The sequence below is a fragment of the Mchenga conophoros genome, linkage group LG14, assembly GCF_057382185.1.
Source record: "Mchenga conophoros isolate Kocher_MC1m ecotype Shallow Benthic linkage group LG14, M_conophoros_male_GT1.1, whole genome shotgun sequence".
NCBI classification, from domain to species: domain Eukaryota; kingdom Metazoa; phylum Chordata; class Actinopteri; order Cichliformes; family Cichlidae; genus Mchenga; species Mchenga conophoros.
Genome location: NC_140539.1, coordinates 39,250,464 through 39,272,559, shown reverse-complemented (window position 1 = coordinate 39,272,559; position 22,096 = coordinate 39,250,464). Strand labels below are relative to the sequence as shown.

Genomic DNA, 22,096 nt, shown 5'->3' with positions numbered 1-22,096 from the left:
TCTGATCGTGTGAGTTTAATGAGCCTGCTGCTCTGTCTCCTGGGGGTACCATCTGGACCAATCTGGGAACAACAGAAGAAGCATTTTAAGAAATGATTGGTGATATGTGGGTCTGAACAAAGCTAACTGCTACAATGGGATAGCAGGCTCCACCCACTTCCTGCATGCTGTATGAGCTCAGCCTCAGGACGCTGGTGTACAGTTACCCAGAGTTCAGCTGCTGCTAATTAACTGATACACAAAGGCCTTAGCACTGCAGCCATGACCTTTCTGGTCTTCAACCTGCCAGTTTGAGTCTAAACACCAAAGCTAGTCCTATTCCCTCCCCACAAAAACACAAATGCCATCGCCCTGTGATCTGACAAAGTGATTGCTGAGGGTGATTCTGCACTTACAGCTGTAATTCAGGCACCCGACACTGTCATCTCTGTTTGATGAGTTCAGGTTTAAAAACAGACATCGGTAGATGTTTCATATGTTCAGTTTCTTTCTTTTTAACTGTAACCACTGAATGGTTATTTTCAACTCATTTGCAGTATTGGAAATTAAGACTTCTTCAACATAACCTTTTATAATCCACAGGCAGTACCTTTTCAGCCCCCGGGGGAGTCTAGCGCTAAAACATAGACGATATAAAAGATGAATGTTGTTACTGTGACGTCCTGTTCTGAAGTTAAGCGTTTTCACCATTTACAGTGTTTTGACGAGGAGGGGAAGCTCTGACCTCTTTTCTGGCACTTGAAATGAGCAAAATTTAAAAAATGGACTTTCTGTTTTATTGCATATAACCTGCGATGACTGAGCTCATAAACCCATCAGGAAAATGTTTACAGAGCTCGGGGCTGGGGCTGTTTTTCCATAGGCTTGCAGAGGAACTCTTGAATCGGATCAAACTCGTGTTTGAACTTCAGTAAAAAGATGAACGACTTCCACTGCTGACGCTCCGTGTGCGCCCGTGTCCACGCCCTCACAGTGTGCGTGTAGTCCTGTTTGTTGATGTTACTCTATCACGCACACACACACGCACGCACACAGCACTGCTGCGTGTGTTGCTGTAAACACAGTTATCATGCTGGACATCAAACCACAGATGGACCACATCAACACAAACACACTTGGAGAGTTTGGACGACGTTCCTGGGGCAAAGCTGAGAAAAGACAGAGCGAGTGTGGGGGATTACACTGATGAAATACTGTAAACACTGAAAAACTGATGGAGAGAATAAACAGAGACAAACATGAAAAATCTATGAGATGAACTTTGATTTTGCCCGTCCCCATTGGTCAATGTCTGGAAGCCTGCCGAGAGGCAGCACCTGGAGGCTTTGAGCTGTAGCTGTACTTTATCCTGTGTCTGTGAGGAAGTTTAAAAAATGTAGGGTGCCAAGTATTCACAGCTTCGGGCTCACATTTTATATCTTTAACGAATGATCTGAAAGTCTGGTCAGGTTTAATCTGAAAATCTGAACGTCACAAAACATCATCAAACACACTCCAACCCAAAGCCACAAAAGAGCAAAGACTAACACTGATTTAGTTTAGCTCACACACAGCACTGCAGCTCACTAATGACTCAGTCACACTAAGATAAACATGAGACAGTCACCTCCTGAAGACTAGTGAAAGTTGGTGTGTGCCCAGTCATTGCATGGAATATTTTCAAATCAAATCACTTTTACTGTCACATCACAGTGCAAGCTTTACAAACAACAGAGGTGTGCAAAACACAAGAAACATAAGAAACAAAAAAATATAAGAGCAGGAATGTGGGAATTTTAAGGATAAATATATGTACAAATATAAGAATTCACTCAGCAACCATTTGGAAGTAGTTGAATTGACCAACCTGGACTGACTGAGACAGACAGACTGACTCCATCTTAGTCCCTTTTTATCAGCGTGTCGATCAGCGTGTCATTATCCGGTCTTTCAGTGATGATGTATGAATCCTGCTTCCGGGTCCAAACTACTCTGCGTTTATTATGGCTGTTGTGTTTTTCACATGTTTTAATGCTTTGTATCTTGTTCTATTGAATCTGAACAAGCCCCTAAAAACAGTCAGTGATCACTGTCGGCCTCTCTGTTCATTTTAAAGCTCAGTTTTTAAACCTTACGATGTAGCTACAGCCCAGCCCATGCAGCAGTATATGAATGACTAACCTCGTATTGTGGATGGATTATCTCAGTTGTTCTCCTGACTGAAGTTTGGTCCGTTTACAGCATCCTGCCATGCGATTACATTTGTTCCTGACCATCGGGAACCCTCAAGTTAACTTTTATCGAGTGGAAAAAAGTTAGCGTTCATCCTCCAGCTTCAGTGAGTTTATGCTATGCTAACATAGCTGTGTAGCTAGCGATCACGTAGCACATCATTATATAGCAGCTAGCCCAACTTCAGTAACCCTACAAACATCACTGCTGTTTAGTTTTCTCTCTTCTTTATGTTGGAAGTGATAGCAGAGATGTACGTTTGAATTCTTTCAGAAATCTCTCAGTCAGAACATGCTATATCATGTTTAGGTGGAAGCTAGCGAGCTAACTTCCTGCTAACTTCTAACTCTGTTAAACTTCATGAATTCTGTTTTCATGGATGCCTGGATGTTAAACTTTATTGTTACACCTGGTAAAGCAGCAACGCTGATGCAGACCTAGTCAAAGCACCAATTTGAAAGGCAACAAGATCACAAGTTCACCACACGTGGTTGCAGTAACTGTGGTTGTGCCGTTGCCTACATACACTATTTAGCACCCCTGTGTGAGTGTAACATTCACGGTAGGGTTGCCAACCGTCCCTTAAAATACGGAATCGTCCCGTATTTCGAAACAAAAGTACACGTCCCGTATTGAGCTAATAAGGGACGCACTTTGTCCCGTAATATAGTGAGAATCAAAAGTAGTCTATAAATGTTAATGGAATTAACGCTTTGTTTGAAAACATAATTCCCAGCCCCTCTCCTGCTTTGTGACCAATGAGCTGACAGCACACTTATGACAATTCGAGTATGACAATTCAGATTATCTCATTGGTCGAGGAAAGGTCGCTTACAGAGAAAATACCGGAAGACAACAGATGACCACAACAACAAGCATGGCCAACAGGGAAACAAACGCCGACACTGCGGTGCAAGTCTCGGACGACAGTACACCTAAAGCTGGGCAGACACTGTGCGATTTTTTTTCATTCACGTTATTCAGCTCCTGCTCAAACTGCACGATTGACTCACAGGGGTTAGAAGTTGGTAGGTCACGATGCATCGTCTCACACTATACGGCCCGATGCTCTGATGCGACCTGAGTGCGCACACTGTGCCTCCATAAAATTAAGGTTATAACAGACAATCTGTCGCTCGCTCTCTCTGTCTTTCACTCACACAGACACACCACCACCATCAACTTTGCTAAATTGCTAATGAAAAACATTGATCAGGCAGCTGTGATTGAGCAGCAGTGTAAATCCAACTGTTTTCACGGTTGTTGTGGTCGTGATAATTTTGTGGGGCCACATCGAAAAGGCTCGGATGAGCTTTCCAAAGTTCTACAAGTTGTGCCTCCATCGCTTGTGTCCAGATCACACGCTGCACAGCTGTGCTGCTCCATCTTTTTCACCGACGTTTACGTGTTTGCGCGCGAGCAGTGTGAGCGGCTCACGAGCGATTGATGATCGGGAGCTGGTCGTGAGGTGTTAATCGCTTCTCGTTACCCCACGTATACTACACGATGCACGATGAAGGCCAAAATCGGTCTGATCACCAAATCCGTCGCACGACTCAGAAATCGTCTCAAAATGGGCCAAAAATCGCACAGTGTAAGCCCAGCATTAGAGCAGCAATGTTTGTTCGCTCAGAGAAAGAAAAATAGGCTGCAAAAGCACAGGGAGGAATGGGAAAAGGAAAACACCTGGCTGGAAAAAGTTAATATGGGCATGTGCAGTGAATATCAGCGCTATGTGGCCAGAAGTGTGATAATATAACTTATTTTGTGTAATAAACATCTGTAAGGATAGATGATTACAACAAATAGATGACTAATACATAAAAGTAATACATAGATGAATAATGATGATGAGTTATGATGCGTAATCATGGGAACAAGCGGGTTTACAAACAGGAGCAGCTGATTAGCATTAGAAAAGCTGAAATAATACCTCAACTGAAGCCAATTGTACTAAATGCACTAAATGTGCACTGTTACAAGAATATTTTTCTTTCTATTGTTTTCTATTAATTTATATAATTTTAAGTTAAGCAGGACAGAGTTCTTTTAAAGAAAGATTTACTTATATTCTCAAAAGTTAAGCATGACAGGCTTCTGTTTAAGAAAGAGACCTGTTTTATCGTGTTAATGTTGTCATTTTGAGCTAAAAATAAATGGCTAAATGATCATTAGTTTCCCATGTGTTCATATCACAAAGAATATGCATCTGCTTAAATCAACTTCAAGTCAAATGGTTAAAAAAATAATTTCACACAAAAAAAAAGAGCTACCACACTGGGAAGCATAGCTGGACTGGCCATCGGGCATACCGGGCATTTGCCCGGTGGGCCGCTGGCGATTTTTTGTTTTTATGGGCCAATGGATTTTTTTTTTTTTTTTTTTTTTTTTTAGGAAGGGTATATATAATGAAAGGTGTTGGATTGGCCAATTGGTCATGATCGACTCTGGGCTGGACCAATTACAGCCGAGGAGGCTGGATGCACCCTCCCCCTTGTTTAGCAATCACGTGATTTTCGCGCATTGCATGCCGGGAACTCGTGGCAAAACAATCCAAGTACCGCATCAAATGCAAACATTTGCAGCACTGCAAAACGTTCATTCTCCGGTTCCAATACCTTCTTTTTTTTCTTTGCCGCACAAAAAAGGAATGTACAAAACAAAAGGAGAACAATGCCGGTCCGTACAAATACAGACTCGACGAAAAGACAAAGAAAAGATACGAGGAAAAAATCAAAGGAGTGAAAGAGTGGACAAAAGACGTCAGCGTGCTGCCCAACTTTCACCACGCTCAGATTTATAATTATACGCTTCTTGGAGTGAGTGCATACACTCATGAAGTTTAGTAACTTCAGGTCACTGCAACAAGCCCAGGTACAGTTTACCGACGGATGGGTACAGGACCTTGAAACGCACCGTGTAGAACGAAAGACTATTGTACATATCATAAGTTTACCGGTCTCACAAATCGTCTTCATAAATACACATTCATTAACAGTTTATTAATAGGACCTTTAAGCTCAACGGTAATTAATTAGTAGTGGAAATAATTTCTGGTAGTGTAACAGTGTTTATGTGGTATTATTCCACTTGCCACAAATATCAGTGTAATGGGGAAACAGCGCCCCCCCTCTCGGTGTGGCTGGCTGCAGTAATCGCTGCCAGTCTGCCGTAGCCATACGAGAGGTGAGTTGTATTGTTCCGCACACAATATAGCTAAGTAGTACAGACACATAAAACATGTTTGATTAGCTGAAGAGCACCGAGTGTAATAAGTGCTTAGTGGACACATGTCCAACACCAGTTTTATGTACTTTTCATTTGTTTATTAATGTGTGAAACTGCATGCTAAAGCGGAATGCTAATGAGATGTTCTGCCGTAGTGTGCTGTGCGGAGTGGTGTGTGGCAAGCCTGTGCACTGATAATACACCATTTTTTCCATTCAGGTACATCATTTGTTGTTGCTGTTATTTTATTTTATATTAGAAATTGTAATATTGCTGCAGTAATCGCTGCCAGTCTGCCGTAGCCATACGAGAGTGTGCTGTGCGGAGTGGTGTATGGCGAGCCTGTGCACTGATAATACACCGTTGTTTCCATTCAGGAAATAAAGTGGCAACGATCGATCAGAGACTCCTTGTCTTTTTAAAAACACTACACAACGCAGAGTCGAGGAGTCTGTTTGGGCTGAACTGTTGCAGCGGGATGAAGCAGAAACCGGTTACAGTAGCATTACAGAAATGTAGCAGTGACAATAATATTGTATGTTGTAATCGCAATGGACAATTAGTGATACAAAACAACTGTTTTATCTTGTGAATAAAAGTATATGGTTTTGTCAGTGTACCATGGTTATAACAGAAGCGAAACGCAATATTGTGTCAGGACAATTCACTATTTATGCACAATAAACAAAGGAGCATAGCGCGACAATTTCTGTTCAGCGCCAGACTTGCTTGTAATCTATATCACCAATTATGTTAAGAAAAATGACGCATTAACTACTACAAAACTCTGACCTTTGTGGGAATGCTTGGATCAGACTAACATGTGAGCTGGAGTGTTCTGAGACGTTATATTTGGTATATCCAGACCATCCGTCGGCTCTTACTTCGGAAACATGGCTTAAAAATTTTCACTTCAACGACGTAATCCGATAACAACCGATCTCTTTACCCGTCGGCTTCCCGTGGCTGTCATGCGACCGGCTATTGCAGTTAATAATACAACAGCTTCTTGCCATTTTTTGGGTTTCTTTTTATCGCTGTGTAACTGAGTTCAATTGAAAGCCTGCGTGCGCTAGTACCTCTTGCCACAAGTTCCCAGAATCCTTTGCGGTTTTATCCCTGAATGACGTCACATTTCAATCTTTATCCTGGTGGGCCGGTCTCTAGTCAAAATGCCCGGGCCGATTTTTTGTCCCAGTCCAGCCTTGCTGGGAAGGGTGAAGACAACTGGGTTGCCCGGCCCTGGCCACGAGGTGTCCCTTATTTATTTTTCAGGGAGTTGGCAACCCTAATTCACGGTCACTGGTGTCTTTACAGGTTTTAAGGAGGTTACCCACAGAACCTTTACGTCTAATGCAAAGCGCACATCTCCGTGTTTTTCAGTTATGGAAACTCGGTACATCTGCCCTCAGATAGGACTTCAAAACCAGGAGCTTTCTAAAAATGTTGCACTTATGATATAAATGTGAAAAAAGAAGGAAGAAAACAACAATAGCATGTGTGGTTTCCTGCCACACCGCAGTGACCGTGACCGTCACCTCCAGCAACTCCCACAGCTCACACTCAGCTTGTTTTTTCCTGACCCGCAATCCGAATTTATCACTGAACAACAGATACGACTGTGAGACGCAGCAAACCGCACATGCACAAACTCTCCCTGACAGTTCAGCAGCTAATTTAGTCAGCTCCTGCTAGCCTGGTGGATTTACTTGAAGAAGTGTGATTAAAAGTAGCTGAGGAATCTGCCAGCCCCCACCCGTGGATGTGCAGACAGCCGTCATCGGGTTATTGGGATATGGAGGAAAAACTTCAAAATGTTAAGAGTCTCAGGAAGATTTTCTCCTCTTTATGGAGGCTTTTGTTGCTTTCTGTTTTGGTTACCCAGTTACAGTCCAGTTCCTGTAATAGACTTAAATTACCCGAACCCCACAAGGAATACATTATCCCCCACCTCGCTCTGTAATGTTAATCCTGTCCAAATGGAATGACATCCATGCTAGCAGCTCTGAGAAGTTGCTCTGAAATGTTAATATTTAGTTTATTTAGTAGAATTTCTATTGCTTTGGTTTGTATGTTTTGACAGATAACATCTCCCATGATTTCCTTTACATTCGTGTGCTTCTCTGTTTTGATTGTTAGTCTGTATGTAAAGCGAGAGAGGCTGATGGGGGGAACAGCTGTTTGGACAGGGGGATTAACCTCTGACCCTATGATGTCACCACCTCCTCCCTTGTGTTTGTGTGTGTTGCTGTCCAGTCTTACCTCACTGCCTGTTTAAACATTCACACATCACCAGCAAAATATCCTGGGCACATGTGTGTGTGTGTGTGTGTGTGTGTGTGTGTGTGTGTGTGTGTGTGTGTGCATGTTCCTGTCTAGCTATCTTTGTGAGCACCGAAATCTGCATTCTACTATACTTGTGAGAACCAACAGTGACTTGTGAGGACACACTCACCGGTCCTCACAAGTTTGAAAATGTGGTTTTAGTGTCAGGGTTACAATTAGGTCATGGTTAGGTTTAGGGTTAGGGTAAGGGGCTGGGAAACCATTATGTCAATGAAGGCCCTCACTAAGATAGCTGAACGGGGCTGTGTGTGTGTGTGTTACTGATGTTGTGAGGACAAAGAGCTGTAGTCCGCATACTGAGGACTTGACATCCTTATGACGACAAAAAGCAAAGCCCCCCCCCCCCCCCCCCCCCCGTGACATAAGAGTTATATTGCTTGATTAAAACTTGGCTGAAAGTCACCATCAGGTTGGCTCTCCAACAAACTAAGTTACTATGATGTCCTCTGAAACACAGGGACGTGCGATGGGGCTATTTTTATGATCAATGAAAGCCATATGTCAGTGGTCACTCTTCTCCCTCTGCCCCTCTGATTCCTTTCCTTCTCTCCAGATGTAGCACTTGTTGCACAAATATCCAGAAAACCAGCAAACAGCCATCGGTATTCATCAACATGAAAATACGATGGCGCAAACTCTTCAAACCATCAATGAGGGTAAAATAAAAAAACCCTTGTGGAAAACCCTTTTCTAAACCAAGGCCTTTAAAGGCCTTTAAAGCATAAAACAGAGGTAGGAACAACTACACATCTGCAGGTGTACACCCCCCACCACCTCCTGCTCTGCAGAGGAGGATTTATGCACTGGGGCCCCACAAGGCTGTGTGCTCAGTCCTCTGCTGTTCACACTGCTGACTCATGACTGTGTAGCAACACACAGTTCAAATCACATCATTAAATTCGCTGATGACACGACCGTGGTGGGTCTCATTAGCAAGAACGACGAGTCAGCGTACAGAGAGGAAGTGCAGAGACTAACGGACTGGTGTAAGGACAACAACCTGTCTCTGAATGTTGACAAGACAAAAGAGATGGTTGTTGACTTTAGGAGGACACGAGGCGACCACTCACCGCTGAGCATCAACGGCTCCTCTGTGGAGATCGTTGACAGCACCAAATTCCTGGGCGTACACCTGGAGAAGGACCTCGGCTGGTCCCTCAACACCAGCTCCCTGCACAAGAAAGCCCAACAGCGTCTCTTCTTTCTGAGAAGACTGAGAAAGGCCCGGCTTCCACCACCGATCCTGACCACCTTCTATAGAGGAACTATTGAGAGCATCCTGAGCGGCTGCATCACTGTCTGGTTTGGGAGCTGTGCCATATCAGACCGCAAGACCCTACAGCGGATAGTGGGAACAGCAGAGAAGATCATCGGGGTCTCTCTACCCTCTATTGAGGACATCTACACCACACGCTGCATTCGCAAAGCCACCAGCATTGTGGCTGATCGGACACACCCCTCTCACACACTCTTTACACTCCTGCCATCTGGAAAAAGGTACCGAAGCATTCGGGCACGCACATCCAGACTGTGCAACAGCTTTTTTCCACAAGCCATCCGTCTCCTCAGCAAAAAGGGACTGACTGATAAACACGCACACACACACACACTAACATTATCACTCAGCTTAACTCAAATACCTCAAAACATTGAGACTGGACTGACTAACCAACACAAGCGCAAACACACTGACCTACACCACCAAACCATCGCACACACCAACCTGTAAATGCTCTTTTGCACAATATTATTACTAGATATATTATATATTATTATTTTTTTTGCACTAACTTGTCTTGTAGCACCTTGGTTCCTGGAGGAACGTTGTTTCGCCTCACTGTGTATTTTTAAACTGTATATGGTTGAAGTGACAATAAAGTTGAACTTGAACTTGAACTTGAACTTATGGTTTACTGACCTACAAATAGTCACAGACAGCTATCACTGTTAACCTTTAGTGCAAACAGACTGCCACTTCCTGAGTTTAGTGTTTGAGGCAGCAGCTCTTTCTAAGAAATTTAGGTATGGTGCTGAAAGTTGCCAGGGAAACACCTGGAAAGAAACCATGCTTGGTTAAAAAAATAAATAAATAAATAAAATCAAGAGCAAACACTTTCCACCCCTCAAGACAGCGTGGAGAGAATACAGGAATAAACAATAATGCTGAACTTTAAACACCTTTTCTAGACTGGTGAGATGAAAACTGGTGATGTTAGCCATGTAGCAACAGCTTATTACGTGAGCGAACTGATACAATTTACTGCAGACTCCTGGTCTCTTTTTCTAGTAGTTCAGAAAATATGGATGACTACAATCAAAGCATTGTCATTTTCTAATTTTGAGTCAGTCGCGCTCTGCAGGAATCTTGAGTATCTCATACAAAGGGCACCTGACTCTTGGGATCTGATAATCAGCAGATTGCGCTTCTCTTACACAGACACCAGTCCAGCGTTCACGACCTTTGCCTTAATAGCAGGGCATCTGCCCAAAGAGCTCATTGCATAAACAGGCTAATCTCAAACTAGAAAACATCCAAGTATGAACTTAATTACCGTTTGGTATTCAAATGGAGAGCAGCCATCACCAGCACCATGCTCAGTTTCACCGAAAAACACAAAACAGGAAACATCGGGGTAACTTTGCACTGCTGGAGACAGTGAAGTCAATAAATGCTGGTGCTGAACTTCTAATAATGTTTACACTGATAAAATGAAAGCTGATAATGCTTTTGCATCAGCAGCCTGAAGAGGGAGCCAATGAGCCATTTGTTAAGACTGAAAACAATAAATTTATGGGATTAGCTCAATCAAAGCTTCAAAACTAACTGCCAAACAGTTAAATTAATACTGTAAATACTGCATTTTCTCTTGGTGTAATACCGGCTCAGATGAGGCCTTAAGCTTGTTGGTAAAATGCTGCCCCCTGCCGGGGAAGGTTTTAAAAAGTGCTCAATTTAAATTCGCAGATTATCTGGTAACATGTAGCTTCCACTCCTGAGAGGTTTTAACGGTCTGACTATGGAAAAGAATATTGAAATGTTTAATTTTTGATTAGTTTTGACCCTTTTCAAATCGTTCTGCTGTGAAATTTGGGATGAATTAAGATAAGCACTCAGCTTATCTCAGTGTGAGTTTGACTTCCAGTTCGAAGCCTTTTTTGTGGGGCTTTTCTGATCCAAGCAGATTAAATATGAATCATGGTAATTGCGATACAATTACAGTTGGAAATAATGTAACGAGTGATTGGTGATTAGATAAACTGCTGGCTTGTGTTTCGACCCACTAATTAAGTTTAAATTAAACAGCGCTGGACGCTCTGTGCTTTCGGCGAGAGCCCTGAGCTGTTTGACAGCTCCGACTCGCTGCCAGCAGGAACGATTAACACTCACTGACCAGGGATCAGATCAGACTATACAACTATTCACTGGCTGGGCTTCAGCCTCCCAACTCTGCCAACCATCAAAGAGCTGCAGGTCACATGACTCAGCTGGAGCAGCTTCACACGTGAAGCCTCATTGAGAGCGTGAAGATCAAATGTTCAGCGCAGGAGTTATTATCTCTGACGGGCTGGAATTTTCTTGAGCTCATTCGCTATAAATTTTGGTGTAAATCTCAGGTTTGAGCCTCTCATGTTACCTCAGATTCAAGTCCAAGAGTCCAATATCCGACTTTAGCAAAGTAAATCTAGGCAGAGATCATCTGACAACACTTACAGTAATTTATAAAGAATGTCCAGATTCCTCAAACAAAGAAGAAGAAGAAACCCCAGCAGCATTAAGATAATAAAACACTCCTCGCTATTTATGGGCAACAAAACACAAAAACGGATGATACTGCCAGCAGTGGAGGACTCGGCTGGGACAGAAGAATTAAGCAGACCCATTAATAAAAGCTGCAGTTCCTTTAACATCCACAAGAGGCTGGTGTCAGCAGTGAGTCAGTTCCCGTAGACTCCCATTCAAAACTTTACAGCAAAACTAAACATGTTTACAGCCTGATGCACAATCTGTTAGGTGTGTAGATAATTTTGCCTTCATCACAACTGTACACAAAAAAATGTTTTTATAGCTCACCTGTTTAAACTGTATTAAGGCTTAAAATTTGTATTATTGGGGGCTCTTTGACTGACATGTGGCTGAGGCTGTTAGCGGTCTGCTCGGCTGCACCTCAGCTAACTGGAGTCCCTGAACTGGACCTTTGGACGTGTTTGTGCTGTCAGGGCCTTTGTTAATACTAATATGTGACCAATAACATGGCTGTTGTGAGGTTTATGGTTCAAAGCTAATGTAGCCTTTGGTGATTCACATGTCACGTGAAGCAGGTCAAAAACAACCCGCAGTAAAACTGCTGGTTCGTGTTTGTTCGGTGAGTGCTTGTTTTTTAGCTACAGAGGATTCTGCAGGACATTTGGACGCTGCCCATTTTAAATAAGAACATATTAATGACTCAAATGCGTTTTCACGACGTTTTCAGGGACATGAACGGGAAATTCTGCGTCTCAATTATTTTCATAAATAAAGGTTGCGTGGTCGCACAGCACCATCTCGTGGTCTGAACTGGGATTACATCAAGACCAGCTGGCCCTAACTCGACTTCAGCTGATATCTCTTCAACACAATACACGGATGTCGTGGACATAAAAGTTTGCTCACATCCTGCTGATCGCTTCACATCACTTCATACTGGAAGCTTTACACCAACTTCCAGCAGGAATTTAAATTTGAAGCAGATTTAAGACAAGCTGCACAAACCTGCACGTGTGCATTATTTACTGCACGCAAACATGGCAGTGAACCTGACACTGTCCCTCTCTGTGACAGAGTTATTTATTCACATGCAGGTCTTTAAAGTTAAAGCTTCAACTCACAGACTCTGAAGCCTGGTCCGTGAGAGCCGTCTCTCCTTCCTCCTCCTTCGCCGCCGCTGTACAGTGTCGTCACGTTGCCTCTCTCGCAGTAGTTGACACATCGGTCTTGGCTACAGCGCACCTTGCAGATGGTCGGCGTGAACATCACCTGGATCGTCTCTACTCCTCCCCCTCCTCTCACTCCTCCTCCTGCTGTCTGTCCATCGGCTGGCAGAAGGGAGGTGAAGAAGAAGATGAAGGAGCAGGACAGTGACAGGAAACAGCAGAGTCGCCGCATGTCGAGTGTTTGGAGTCAAAGTTTGCGAGTGTGATGCATCGCCAAAAAACTCCCAAACCTCGGCGCTCTGGCTCTGCCCCGCTTTCTCTCTTTCTTGCTCTGTGGTGGAGTGCGAACGAGCGTCGCAGGAAAAAAGGAGGGAAGGAAGGAAGAAGAAAACACGTTTCCCCCCTCCCCTCTCCCAGTTCGGTTTTTCCCTAAACACTCCTGAGTGAGAGAGCGAGCGAGCGAGCAGGAGAGAGAGAGGGGAGAGAGATAATTGAAAGCAGTGTGCAGGACTGGGCTCCGATCCAAACAAAATGTTTAGCGGGGATCTGGTCCATCAGTCCACACTGAGAGAGCAAGCATTACTGTATCAATCTCTCTCCCCTCTTCACTCCTCCTCTTCTTACTTTATTGGCCATTTCTTCGGTACAAACAGAGGCCCACTATCTCTGCACACAGTTTCATAACCCACTGCAGAACACTGGAGGACGTCACGGTGGTGATGCAACCCCGGTTTTGGGTTTCTGGGGGTCAAATTCACCAAAAGTTTTAAAGTGGCTCCACGGTGCAGAGTTTGCAACTTTAAACCGACAGAATCCGATCATTTCCTCCACCTGTGAACGCAACACTGACCAACGCTGACCTTTGACGCTGATACCATGCCAACGTGACCCAGCATTCAGTGTGTTTTTGCTCTGTGTTTTGTCTCCATCAGCCTCCAAAGGAAGCCCAACACATCCATACACAGTGTAAAAGATGGATGTCACGTGACGAGCGTTTTTGCCGTCGCCATTTTGGTGTTTTGAAACCAGATGTGTCAAACGAGGATCGAAGCTTCCATTGAAACTGCAGCCCTGGTGTCACAATCCTCCCCTACTTTATGACTATTTGCTGACTTTTGCTGGAGTCAGCAAATTATTTTGCTTTCCTCTTTTCTATTGCTGGAGGTTTCTTCCTGTTTAAAAGGAGTTTTTCCTTCCCACTGTCGCCAAAGCGCTCGATCAAGGCGGTTGTCTTTGTACTATTGTAGGGTCTTTGCCTTACAATAAAAAACGCCTTGAGACAACTGTTGTTGTGATTTGGCGCTGTATAAATGTAAGTATTGAAGTGCACACTAAGCAGTGCGACTGGTTGGTTATACTGGGAAACCAGTGGAAACAGTCCGTTTTATTTCAGCTGTGTTAAACTGTCTGAGAGAAACCAAAGAACAAATCAAACATGCAAACTTCATATGAGGGTGAGCTGTTCCACACAACAAAGAAACTGCTTTGGACGAATAAGGGATCAAGTTGATCCTAAGGATCTATGTTTCTACCCTCCCTCTCTCTTTCTCTCTGAGCACTAAGGTCTGAGGGATATTTTCTGGAGATCTGATTGGTCAGTGGATCACGATTTCATGCCTGCTGATCTCTGATCAGCTTTAGAGCAGCTTCGCTCTGCAGGGTAAAACCCAAAGGCCTCTCAGCCAATGAGAGCTGAGACAAACTCCATCTGCTCTGAAACTATGAGCAGACGGTTATAAATAAAATCCTAGTATTTAATTACATGTAATAATTATATATTGTTTGATTTTCTAACACTGTGACGTGCACAGAGCTCACAGGAAGCTTCATTGCTCTCTTTTTTAATCAGTGACTTATTTACATGATACACTGGAACATTGCTCACCTTATCTTAATGACCTTGTAGTACCATATCACTCCATCAGAGCACTTCGCTCTCACACTGCAGACTTACTTGTTGTTCGTAGAGTATTTAAAAGTACAGGGTGGGCCATTTATATGGATACACCGTAACAACATGGGAATGGTTGGTGATATTAAAGTCCTGTTTGTGGCACATTAGTATATGTGAGGGGCAAACTCCTCAAGATGGGTGGTAGACAAGGCTGGACTGGGACAAAAAATCGGCCCGGGCATTTTGACTAGAGACCGGCCCTAGGGGCGGAGCGTGGGGGTGGCTTACTGGGCTTAAGCCCGGGTCTTTTTGTCAGAAGCCCGGGGTCTTTTGGAGTGTAATTTTTTCATAGTTAGATGTCTGGCTGACAACTGTATAAAACAAAAAGTACACACAATATTCGAAGCACATAGTGCACACTGTGGGAATTTACGACTGTGCGTGAATCCCCCCTGATATTGGTATGGTCCGAGCTCAGGCACTAAGCGACTGAGCGAGGGGGCGGGGCAGCTGCTGCCTGTGAGTGCGCTGTTGGAGAAACGGAGCCAGCCATACTAAGGAGAGCTTAAGTTTGAGCAGGTACCAAAGCAAAGCATTCGTACTGTACAAATAATGTAAATATGACGTGAATCACGAAAGATTGATATGAAACTGATCACTTGACCCATATTACGTTACTCGCTCTTCAAGTGAATCAACAAATGGCGAAATGAAAAGCCGAACAAATGCTATTTTTATTAATGCTGTTTCTTTAGAGAGTCTTAGCTTACGTGTGTTTATTTCATATTTTCAGTTCTTACCCTCCCCGACTAAATCGGTTTCAGTAATGCACTGAAATATAAGAATGGACATTAGAGGCTTCTTTCAAAGAAAAAACTCAGGTAAATGTTATTTTATATATTATGCTTTGTATGTTGTTCAGTATATTTCTATGCAAAACAAGAGGGGTTTCAGTACACAGCAGGATATTCACATTTATAACCAGATATTTACACTTTAGGGAGAAAACATTTTTACTGTACAACATCAATTTAGAGTAAACTTTTGTTTTAGATAAATATTGAAACATCTTTTGAATGAGTTAAATGTCAGAATAAAGAGACAGAGCTTCTGTTTTTATCACTTTCATCAAATTTAGGAGCACATGTACACTAAGTTTATTGTAAATTAATAAGAAACTCCAGACGATTCCATTCTGAGCTGAAGAAGCTTCTGATTGGTTCGTAGAGTCCATGTGAGTAAATTGGTGGCACAGCTGTGGATGCTTATAAAGCAAAACACAGAGCCTGTTTCTGTGACATGGGAACATCAGGAGATGTCAACCAAAACACCAGGAACAGAACTGTGGAGCTCCATAAGTGTGGCTCAGTTTGAATACAATTTGGTGCCATTTACAATTAAGAAATACAGACAGTTTCTCTCTTTACTCTTAAAGTTAACAAATATGTTTTTATATTTATCAATCTAAAAAATAAACATTTAGTCTGATTTGATGTTACAATTAAAAAAGTGTTTGTGTTTTGATCTGAAGAGTTTGTAAATATCTGGTTTCAACTGTATATTTGATGATTGTCAGCACAAAGAGGGAGAGAGAGGAACAGAGATGAACAAGAGCAGGTGAGACACACATGTTAGTCAAATGGTTGTTTACCAAAAGTATCAGCGTATCACAGGTCCTCATGTATCTCGTACCTAGTGTTTCTTTTTAGGTTTGCTATTTTTCAAATTCTATATTTATTAAGTTCTGCAGCTTGTTTGCACAACAAGGCTAAATAATTATATAAACTTTTCTCAATCTAAATATTGGACTTTGATAGAATTAAAAAAAGTGTAGTGCAGGTCTATGATGATTTTTAGTACTACTTTCATCTAGTTCTGATTCTGGTTCTGTCTTGGTTAAGTCCTCAGTAGTCCTGATTTTGAACTGTTGTAGTCCTGTTTTAATTCCGGATCAGTTCTGGGTCTGGTTGAATTGGGGTTTAGTCCTCGTGTCTTGATGCAGCCCCGACTTTGTTCTGCCTCGCTGCTTAATTAAAAAACTAGTTTAAAGTGTCCTGCATGTGTGATATATATTTTTCCCTACATGAAGTCATTCTTTTTTGAACAAAACTCAAAACAGAGTCTCTTAATCTTTCAGTCATTTCTACCCCCCCCCCAAAAAAAAAATAAAAAATAAAAAAATCCCACATGCATACTACCCTTTAGGGCTAAGCCCCGGGTGTTTCAAATGTCTGGCTCCGCCTCTGACCGGCCCACCAGGATAAAGATTGAAAATGTGACGGTATGCCCGATGGCCAGTCCAGCTATGGTGGTGACCATGGTGACCATTTAGAAGTCGGCCATCTTGGATACAACTTTTTTTTTTTTTTCTCAATAGGAAGAGGGTCATGTGACACATCAAACTTATTGGTAATGTCACAAGACAAACAATGGTGTGCTTGGTTTCAACGTAACTTTATTCTTTCATGAGTTATTTACAAGTTTCTCTTTGTTCACAGCCATTGACATGTCGAAGAGGTTAACACGTGAGGAGCGGATCGAAATTGTGTTGATATCTGGTGAACGCAGTAACCGGGTCATTGCAGCAGATTTCAATACAAGACACCCTACGAGACCACCCGTCTCCCATGCTACAGTCAGCAAACTGCTTGCTAAGTTTCGTGAAACTGGTTCAGTGTTGGATTTGCCAAAATGTGGACGCAAGAAAACTGTCACTAATGAAGAAACATCAGTGGCTGTCCTAGCTTCATTCAGCAAGAGTCCACAGCGTAGCACTCGCCGCATGTCACTGGAGAGTGGCATTAGTCGAACATCCCTTCGGTGGATATCAGCTACTCACAAATGGCACCCTTACAAACTCCAGCTACTGCAGCATCTCAACGAGGATGACCCAGATCGGCGCGCAGAATTTGCAGAATGAACAAAACAAAAATTGGAACAGGACCCTCAGTTCACGCAGAAGATTTTGTTCAGTGATGAGGCAAACTTATGTGAATGGTGAAGATAACAAACAAAACCACTGCTATTGGTCTGACACGAACCCACATTGGATGGATTCCTCCAAGACTGTTGGAACAACAAAAGTGATGGTTTGGTGTGGTATATGGGGTACAATGATAGTGGGTCCATTCTTCATCAATGGAAACCTCAAGGCCACTGGATATTTGAAATTGCTACATGATGATGTGTTTCCCTCTTTATGCACTGAAGCTGGCACGTTCCCTGAGTTTTTCCAGCAAGATGGTTCACCACCACATTATGGGTGCCAGGCCCGAGCATTCCTAGATGAACAGTTTCCTGGAAAGTGGATTGGTCATTGTTGAAGTTGAATGGCCCCCAAGGTCTCCCGATCTGACCCCCTTAGACTTTTATCTTTGGGGTCATCTGAAGGCAATTGTCTATGGTGTGAAGATACGAGATGTGCAGCACCTGAAACTACGGATACTGGATGCCTGTGCTGGCATTTCTCCTGCGGTGTTGCTATCAGTGTGTGAAGAGTGGGAGAAGAGGGTTGCATTGAAAATCCAACACAATGGGCAGCACATTGAACACATTTTATAAGTGGTCAGAAACTTGTAAATAACTCATGAAAGAATAAAGTTACGTTGAAACCAAGCACACCATTGTTGTTCTTGTGACATTACCAATAAGTTTGATGTGTCACATGGCCCTCTTCCTATTGAAAAAACAAAAGTTGTATCCAAGATGGCCAACTTCTACATGGCCACCATGGTCACCCCCCATCTTGAGGAGTTTGCCCCCTCACATATACTAATGTGCCACAAACAGGACTTTAAAATCACCAACCATTCCCATGTTATGACGGTGTATCCATATAAATGGCGCACCCTGTAGAATGGGAGGCAGAGCCTTTTCGTCAGATCAGCGATACACGGCTGCTCATAGGGGGCCGTCTGATTGTTGGGCCTTTGCCTCACAGTATAAAGCACTTTGAGGTGAATATTATTGAGGTTCTGTGCTGTATAAATAAAACTGAACCACTGTTGGACTTCACAGGGTGACACTGCGCACTCCAAACCGGCCCCGTGTCACTGAACCAGTAACGGGGGCCCCAGCAGAGGTGAGGCTGTGGCTCTGGCTGGAATAGAGGCTGGTTGTTCCTGTGGGTGTTTTCCTATGAGCTCATGTCCTGACTGACAGACAGAGAGCTGCTGTAAGGCAGAAACAAAACAAGCAATATTATTATTGTTATTACAGCACCACCAGTTTCTTAAGGCTCCGCTCTCACCGCAGGAGTCAGCTTTCACAAATGCTCATAATGATCTGCTCTGTCACAGTTTAAGGAAACGGGAGCTGACGGCCGGCGTTTGATGCCAGCGGGAGCTGCAGGTTTTATTCCTTTTAAAAAGTGAACAACAAAGGTGTGCAAAGGAGGATTTTGCAGCTCACCAACAGGTGCCAGCTAATATTTTTGTTAATGGTACATAACAAAACTCATAAACTCAGTTTTTTTGGACCTGGGTTTGTTTTTATGTTGTCAACCGTTTTTTTTAACTGATAATCTGACAACGATGGACAAACACACAAAAATTATGGATGCATGTGTTCCAGTCATCCTTAATAAAAGGACTCAGATCAAGCCAAACTGGAAACATCTCAGAACCAGCTTCCACCAGAGCTATGAGAAAGCCTCCATCTGCAGCTTTCAGCCGTTCCTGCATGAACCGGGTTCTCCCCAAAGCAGAACAAAGACAGGAACTGTTTACAGGTCTAATCACGGCGATCCGGCCCGGACTCTGACACCGCATTAACGCTGTCCTTATCTGAAGTGCACAATGAAAACATGGCTTCCAGCTCCATTAACACATGGTGGGTGGAAACAAACAGCGCATTCCTGCAGCGCATGGCTGATAGACGCGCGCCTTTTATCCATCAGCACCAACATATCGACTCCGCTCAGGTTATTAGAGAAAATAATGATCCACACGTAGTGGTATGTGAGGCGAATACACGGTTACTCTTACTGTGCCCAAACATGATCGGGCACGTTAAGAGCGCTGTGAAATCTGTAACACCACACCAGAATTTTAACTTTTTTAAATTTTTTTGGCATTTTAGCCTTTATTGGATAGAGAGAGGCAGGAAAACAGGGAAAGAGAGAGAGGAAGACATGCAGCAAAGGGTTGGACTGAAACCCAGGCCACTACATGCAGCACATAGTTGCTGAGCACCCACTGAGCTAATCTGGCACCCTTTTTATATGAAATTATATGAAAAAGCCAATATGGCAACCTTAGAGTGCAAAGGGTGCATCATAAAGATTGAAATAAATTTAAGTAAAATACAAACAGAGTCAACCTCCACCTTTGGTTATTGTCTCATCAGCATCAGGTCCAGTATTGGACACAATTTTGTCTTTTGTGCTATTTTATCAAACTTTGGCCCGTTCTTGATTTCTTCGTTTTTTTGCTTATTTCTCACTTAAAGTTACAGTGTGTAAAATCTCACCACTAGATGTCAGCAGATTGCAGTTATGTTTTCTTGCACTCCCACTGTAGCATAATCCTAGCTACAATGGCTGCTGTAGGACAAAAAGCTCTCATTCATCTGTGCTGAGTGTAGGCTGTCAGTCCGCTGCTTACCTCAGCTGTTAGTATGTGTCCACGTCTACGTACTCTGGATATGAGTCGATTTGAGCGGGTGACGCTCACGTCTGTCTGATGACAGTGTCACTAAAGCTAGTTGTTGAGTATACCCTGAACTTTTCTGTTGAAACATTAAATACATTAATAATTCAATCAATTTATTTTTGCAATAATGGCCCTCAGTGTTTATTTTTGCTGCTGTTAGCTGCCATTAGCTGCAGTTAACTCCTGTTTGCCTCTGTTCTCTTTCTCTTTGATCCCTAGCTGGCGTTGGGTCTGGATCGACTCCTAAGCCCATACACTGCTGTGGGTGCCAATGGTTGTAGAATTTCCTTCACAACTCGTTGCCATGCATGGCGATCGTTGGCGATTGTCCTGGCCTCATCAAGATTTATTCTGCCCCTGATGTCATCTTTGACCTGTTTTAGCCATGTTTTCTTCGGTGCCGTTCGGTGGATTCTCTACTGGGTGGGTTGTTTACGTCAGAGGAGTTGATGTGGTAGTGTCCTCCCATCCATTCAACACACATGGCCAAACCATCGCAATCAGCGTTTTTGAATTTGCCCCTCAATTGGCGGTTGGTTGTCGCATCTCCGTCGGATGTCCTTGTTTCGAAGGCGGCCTCGAAGTGATACTCGTAATATCTGTCGAAGGCAGCGTATCTGGAAAACTTCAAGTTTGTTGAGGTCTTCTTTGAGCACAGTCCACGTTTCAGATCCATAGAGTAAAATCAGCAAGATCAGCGTCCGGAAAAGGCGGATTTTGGTCAAGATGGAAATATTGGTTTGCTTCCACAGTTTTCTAACAATAACTTCATGTATTAAAGGGGGAAAAAAACTATCCTTTCCAAAGAGTAAAGTTAATAAATTTCCAACTTAACAATGGCTGCAGTTACTTTTTCACACAGGGCTTTAAGGAGATTTTTTTCCCTTCATAAACAAAATCATCATTAAAAAACTGCATTTTGTATTTACCTGGGTTAGCTTTATCTAATATTAAAACTGTCTGACAATATGAAACATGTAAGTGTAAAAAAAACATTCAAATAACTGACATCACTGACCTGTCAGGGTGTTGAAATGGACGCTGTACTGCCCCTTCTGGGTGTGGAACGTCTTCACACTTGTTTTCAGCGAGGAGGATGAGGAAGCATTAAAAGGGGAGGTTGCACTGTGAACTTTATTCGTCTCCCTCTCAATGTGCTTCATCAGCAGGGCGGCCATCTTGTCACCTCTTCCTCCCTGTGACAGAGTCTTTCTCAGCAGCACTGCCTGGACCTCTCTCAGGCTGTTACATACATTATATAACAGTGAACACATAATATGTAGTCAATAAACACAAAAAATACATAAACAAAAAATTTACTTTAAATATACACAAAAACTATCATTTACAATGTAAGAATATATGATTACAATTTTACCATCAGACTAAATAACACTAACAGCTGAACAGGAATAACACTAACAGCTGAAAAAGAATAACACTTACACCTGAACACTAACAGCTGAACAGGAATAACACTAACAGCTGAACAGCAATAACACTAGCTGCTGAACAGGAATAACATTGACAGCTGAACACTAACAGCTGAACAGCAATAACACTAGCTGCTGAACAGGAATAACACTAACAGCTGAACAGGAATAACACTGACAGCTGAACACTAACAGCTGAAAAAGAATAACACTAACAGCTGAAAAAGAATAACACTTACAGCTGAACAGGAATAACACTAACAGCTGAAAAAGAATAACACTGACAGCTGAACAGTAATAACACTAACAGCTGAACAGGAATAACACTAACAGCTGAACAGGAATAACACTGACAGCTGAACACTAACAGCTGAAAAAGAATAACACTAACAGCTGAAAAAGAATAACACTTACAGCTGAAC

At 42.9% G+C, this 22,096-nt stretch overlaps 1 protein-coding gene across 6 annotated transcripts in view; it reads right to left on the bottom strand.

The window, feature by feature from the left end:
- ltbp4 (latent transforming growth factor beta binding protein 4) overlaps positions 1-22,096 on the bottom strand; it is a 71,325-nt gene that overhangs the window by 30,230 nt on the left and 18,999 nt on the right. For 5 of the 6 annotated variants that reach the window (XM_085244478.1, XM_085244482.1, XM_085244480.1 and 2 more), the window contains exons 4-5: positions 21,260-21,483; positions 12,652-12,858 (exon numbers count right to left, since the gene is read on the bottom strand). In XM_085244478.1, coding sequence (XP_085100604.1) covers positions 12,652-12,858; positions 21,260-21,483 — 431 coding nt within the window. The remainder of the gene's footprint in view (positions 1-12,651; positions 12,859-21,259; positions 21,484-22,096) is intronic. The other variant, XM_085244484.1, reaches the window with a different exon arrangement.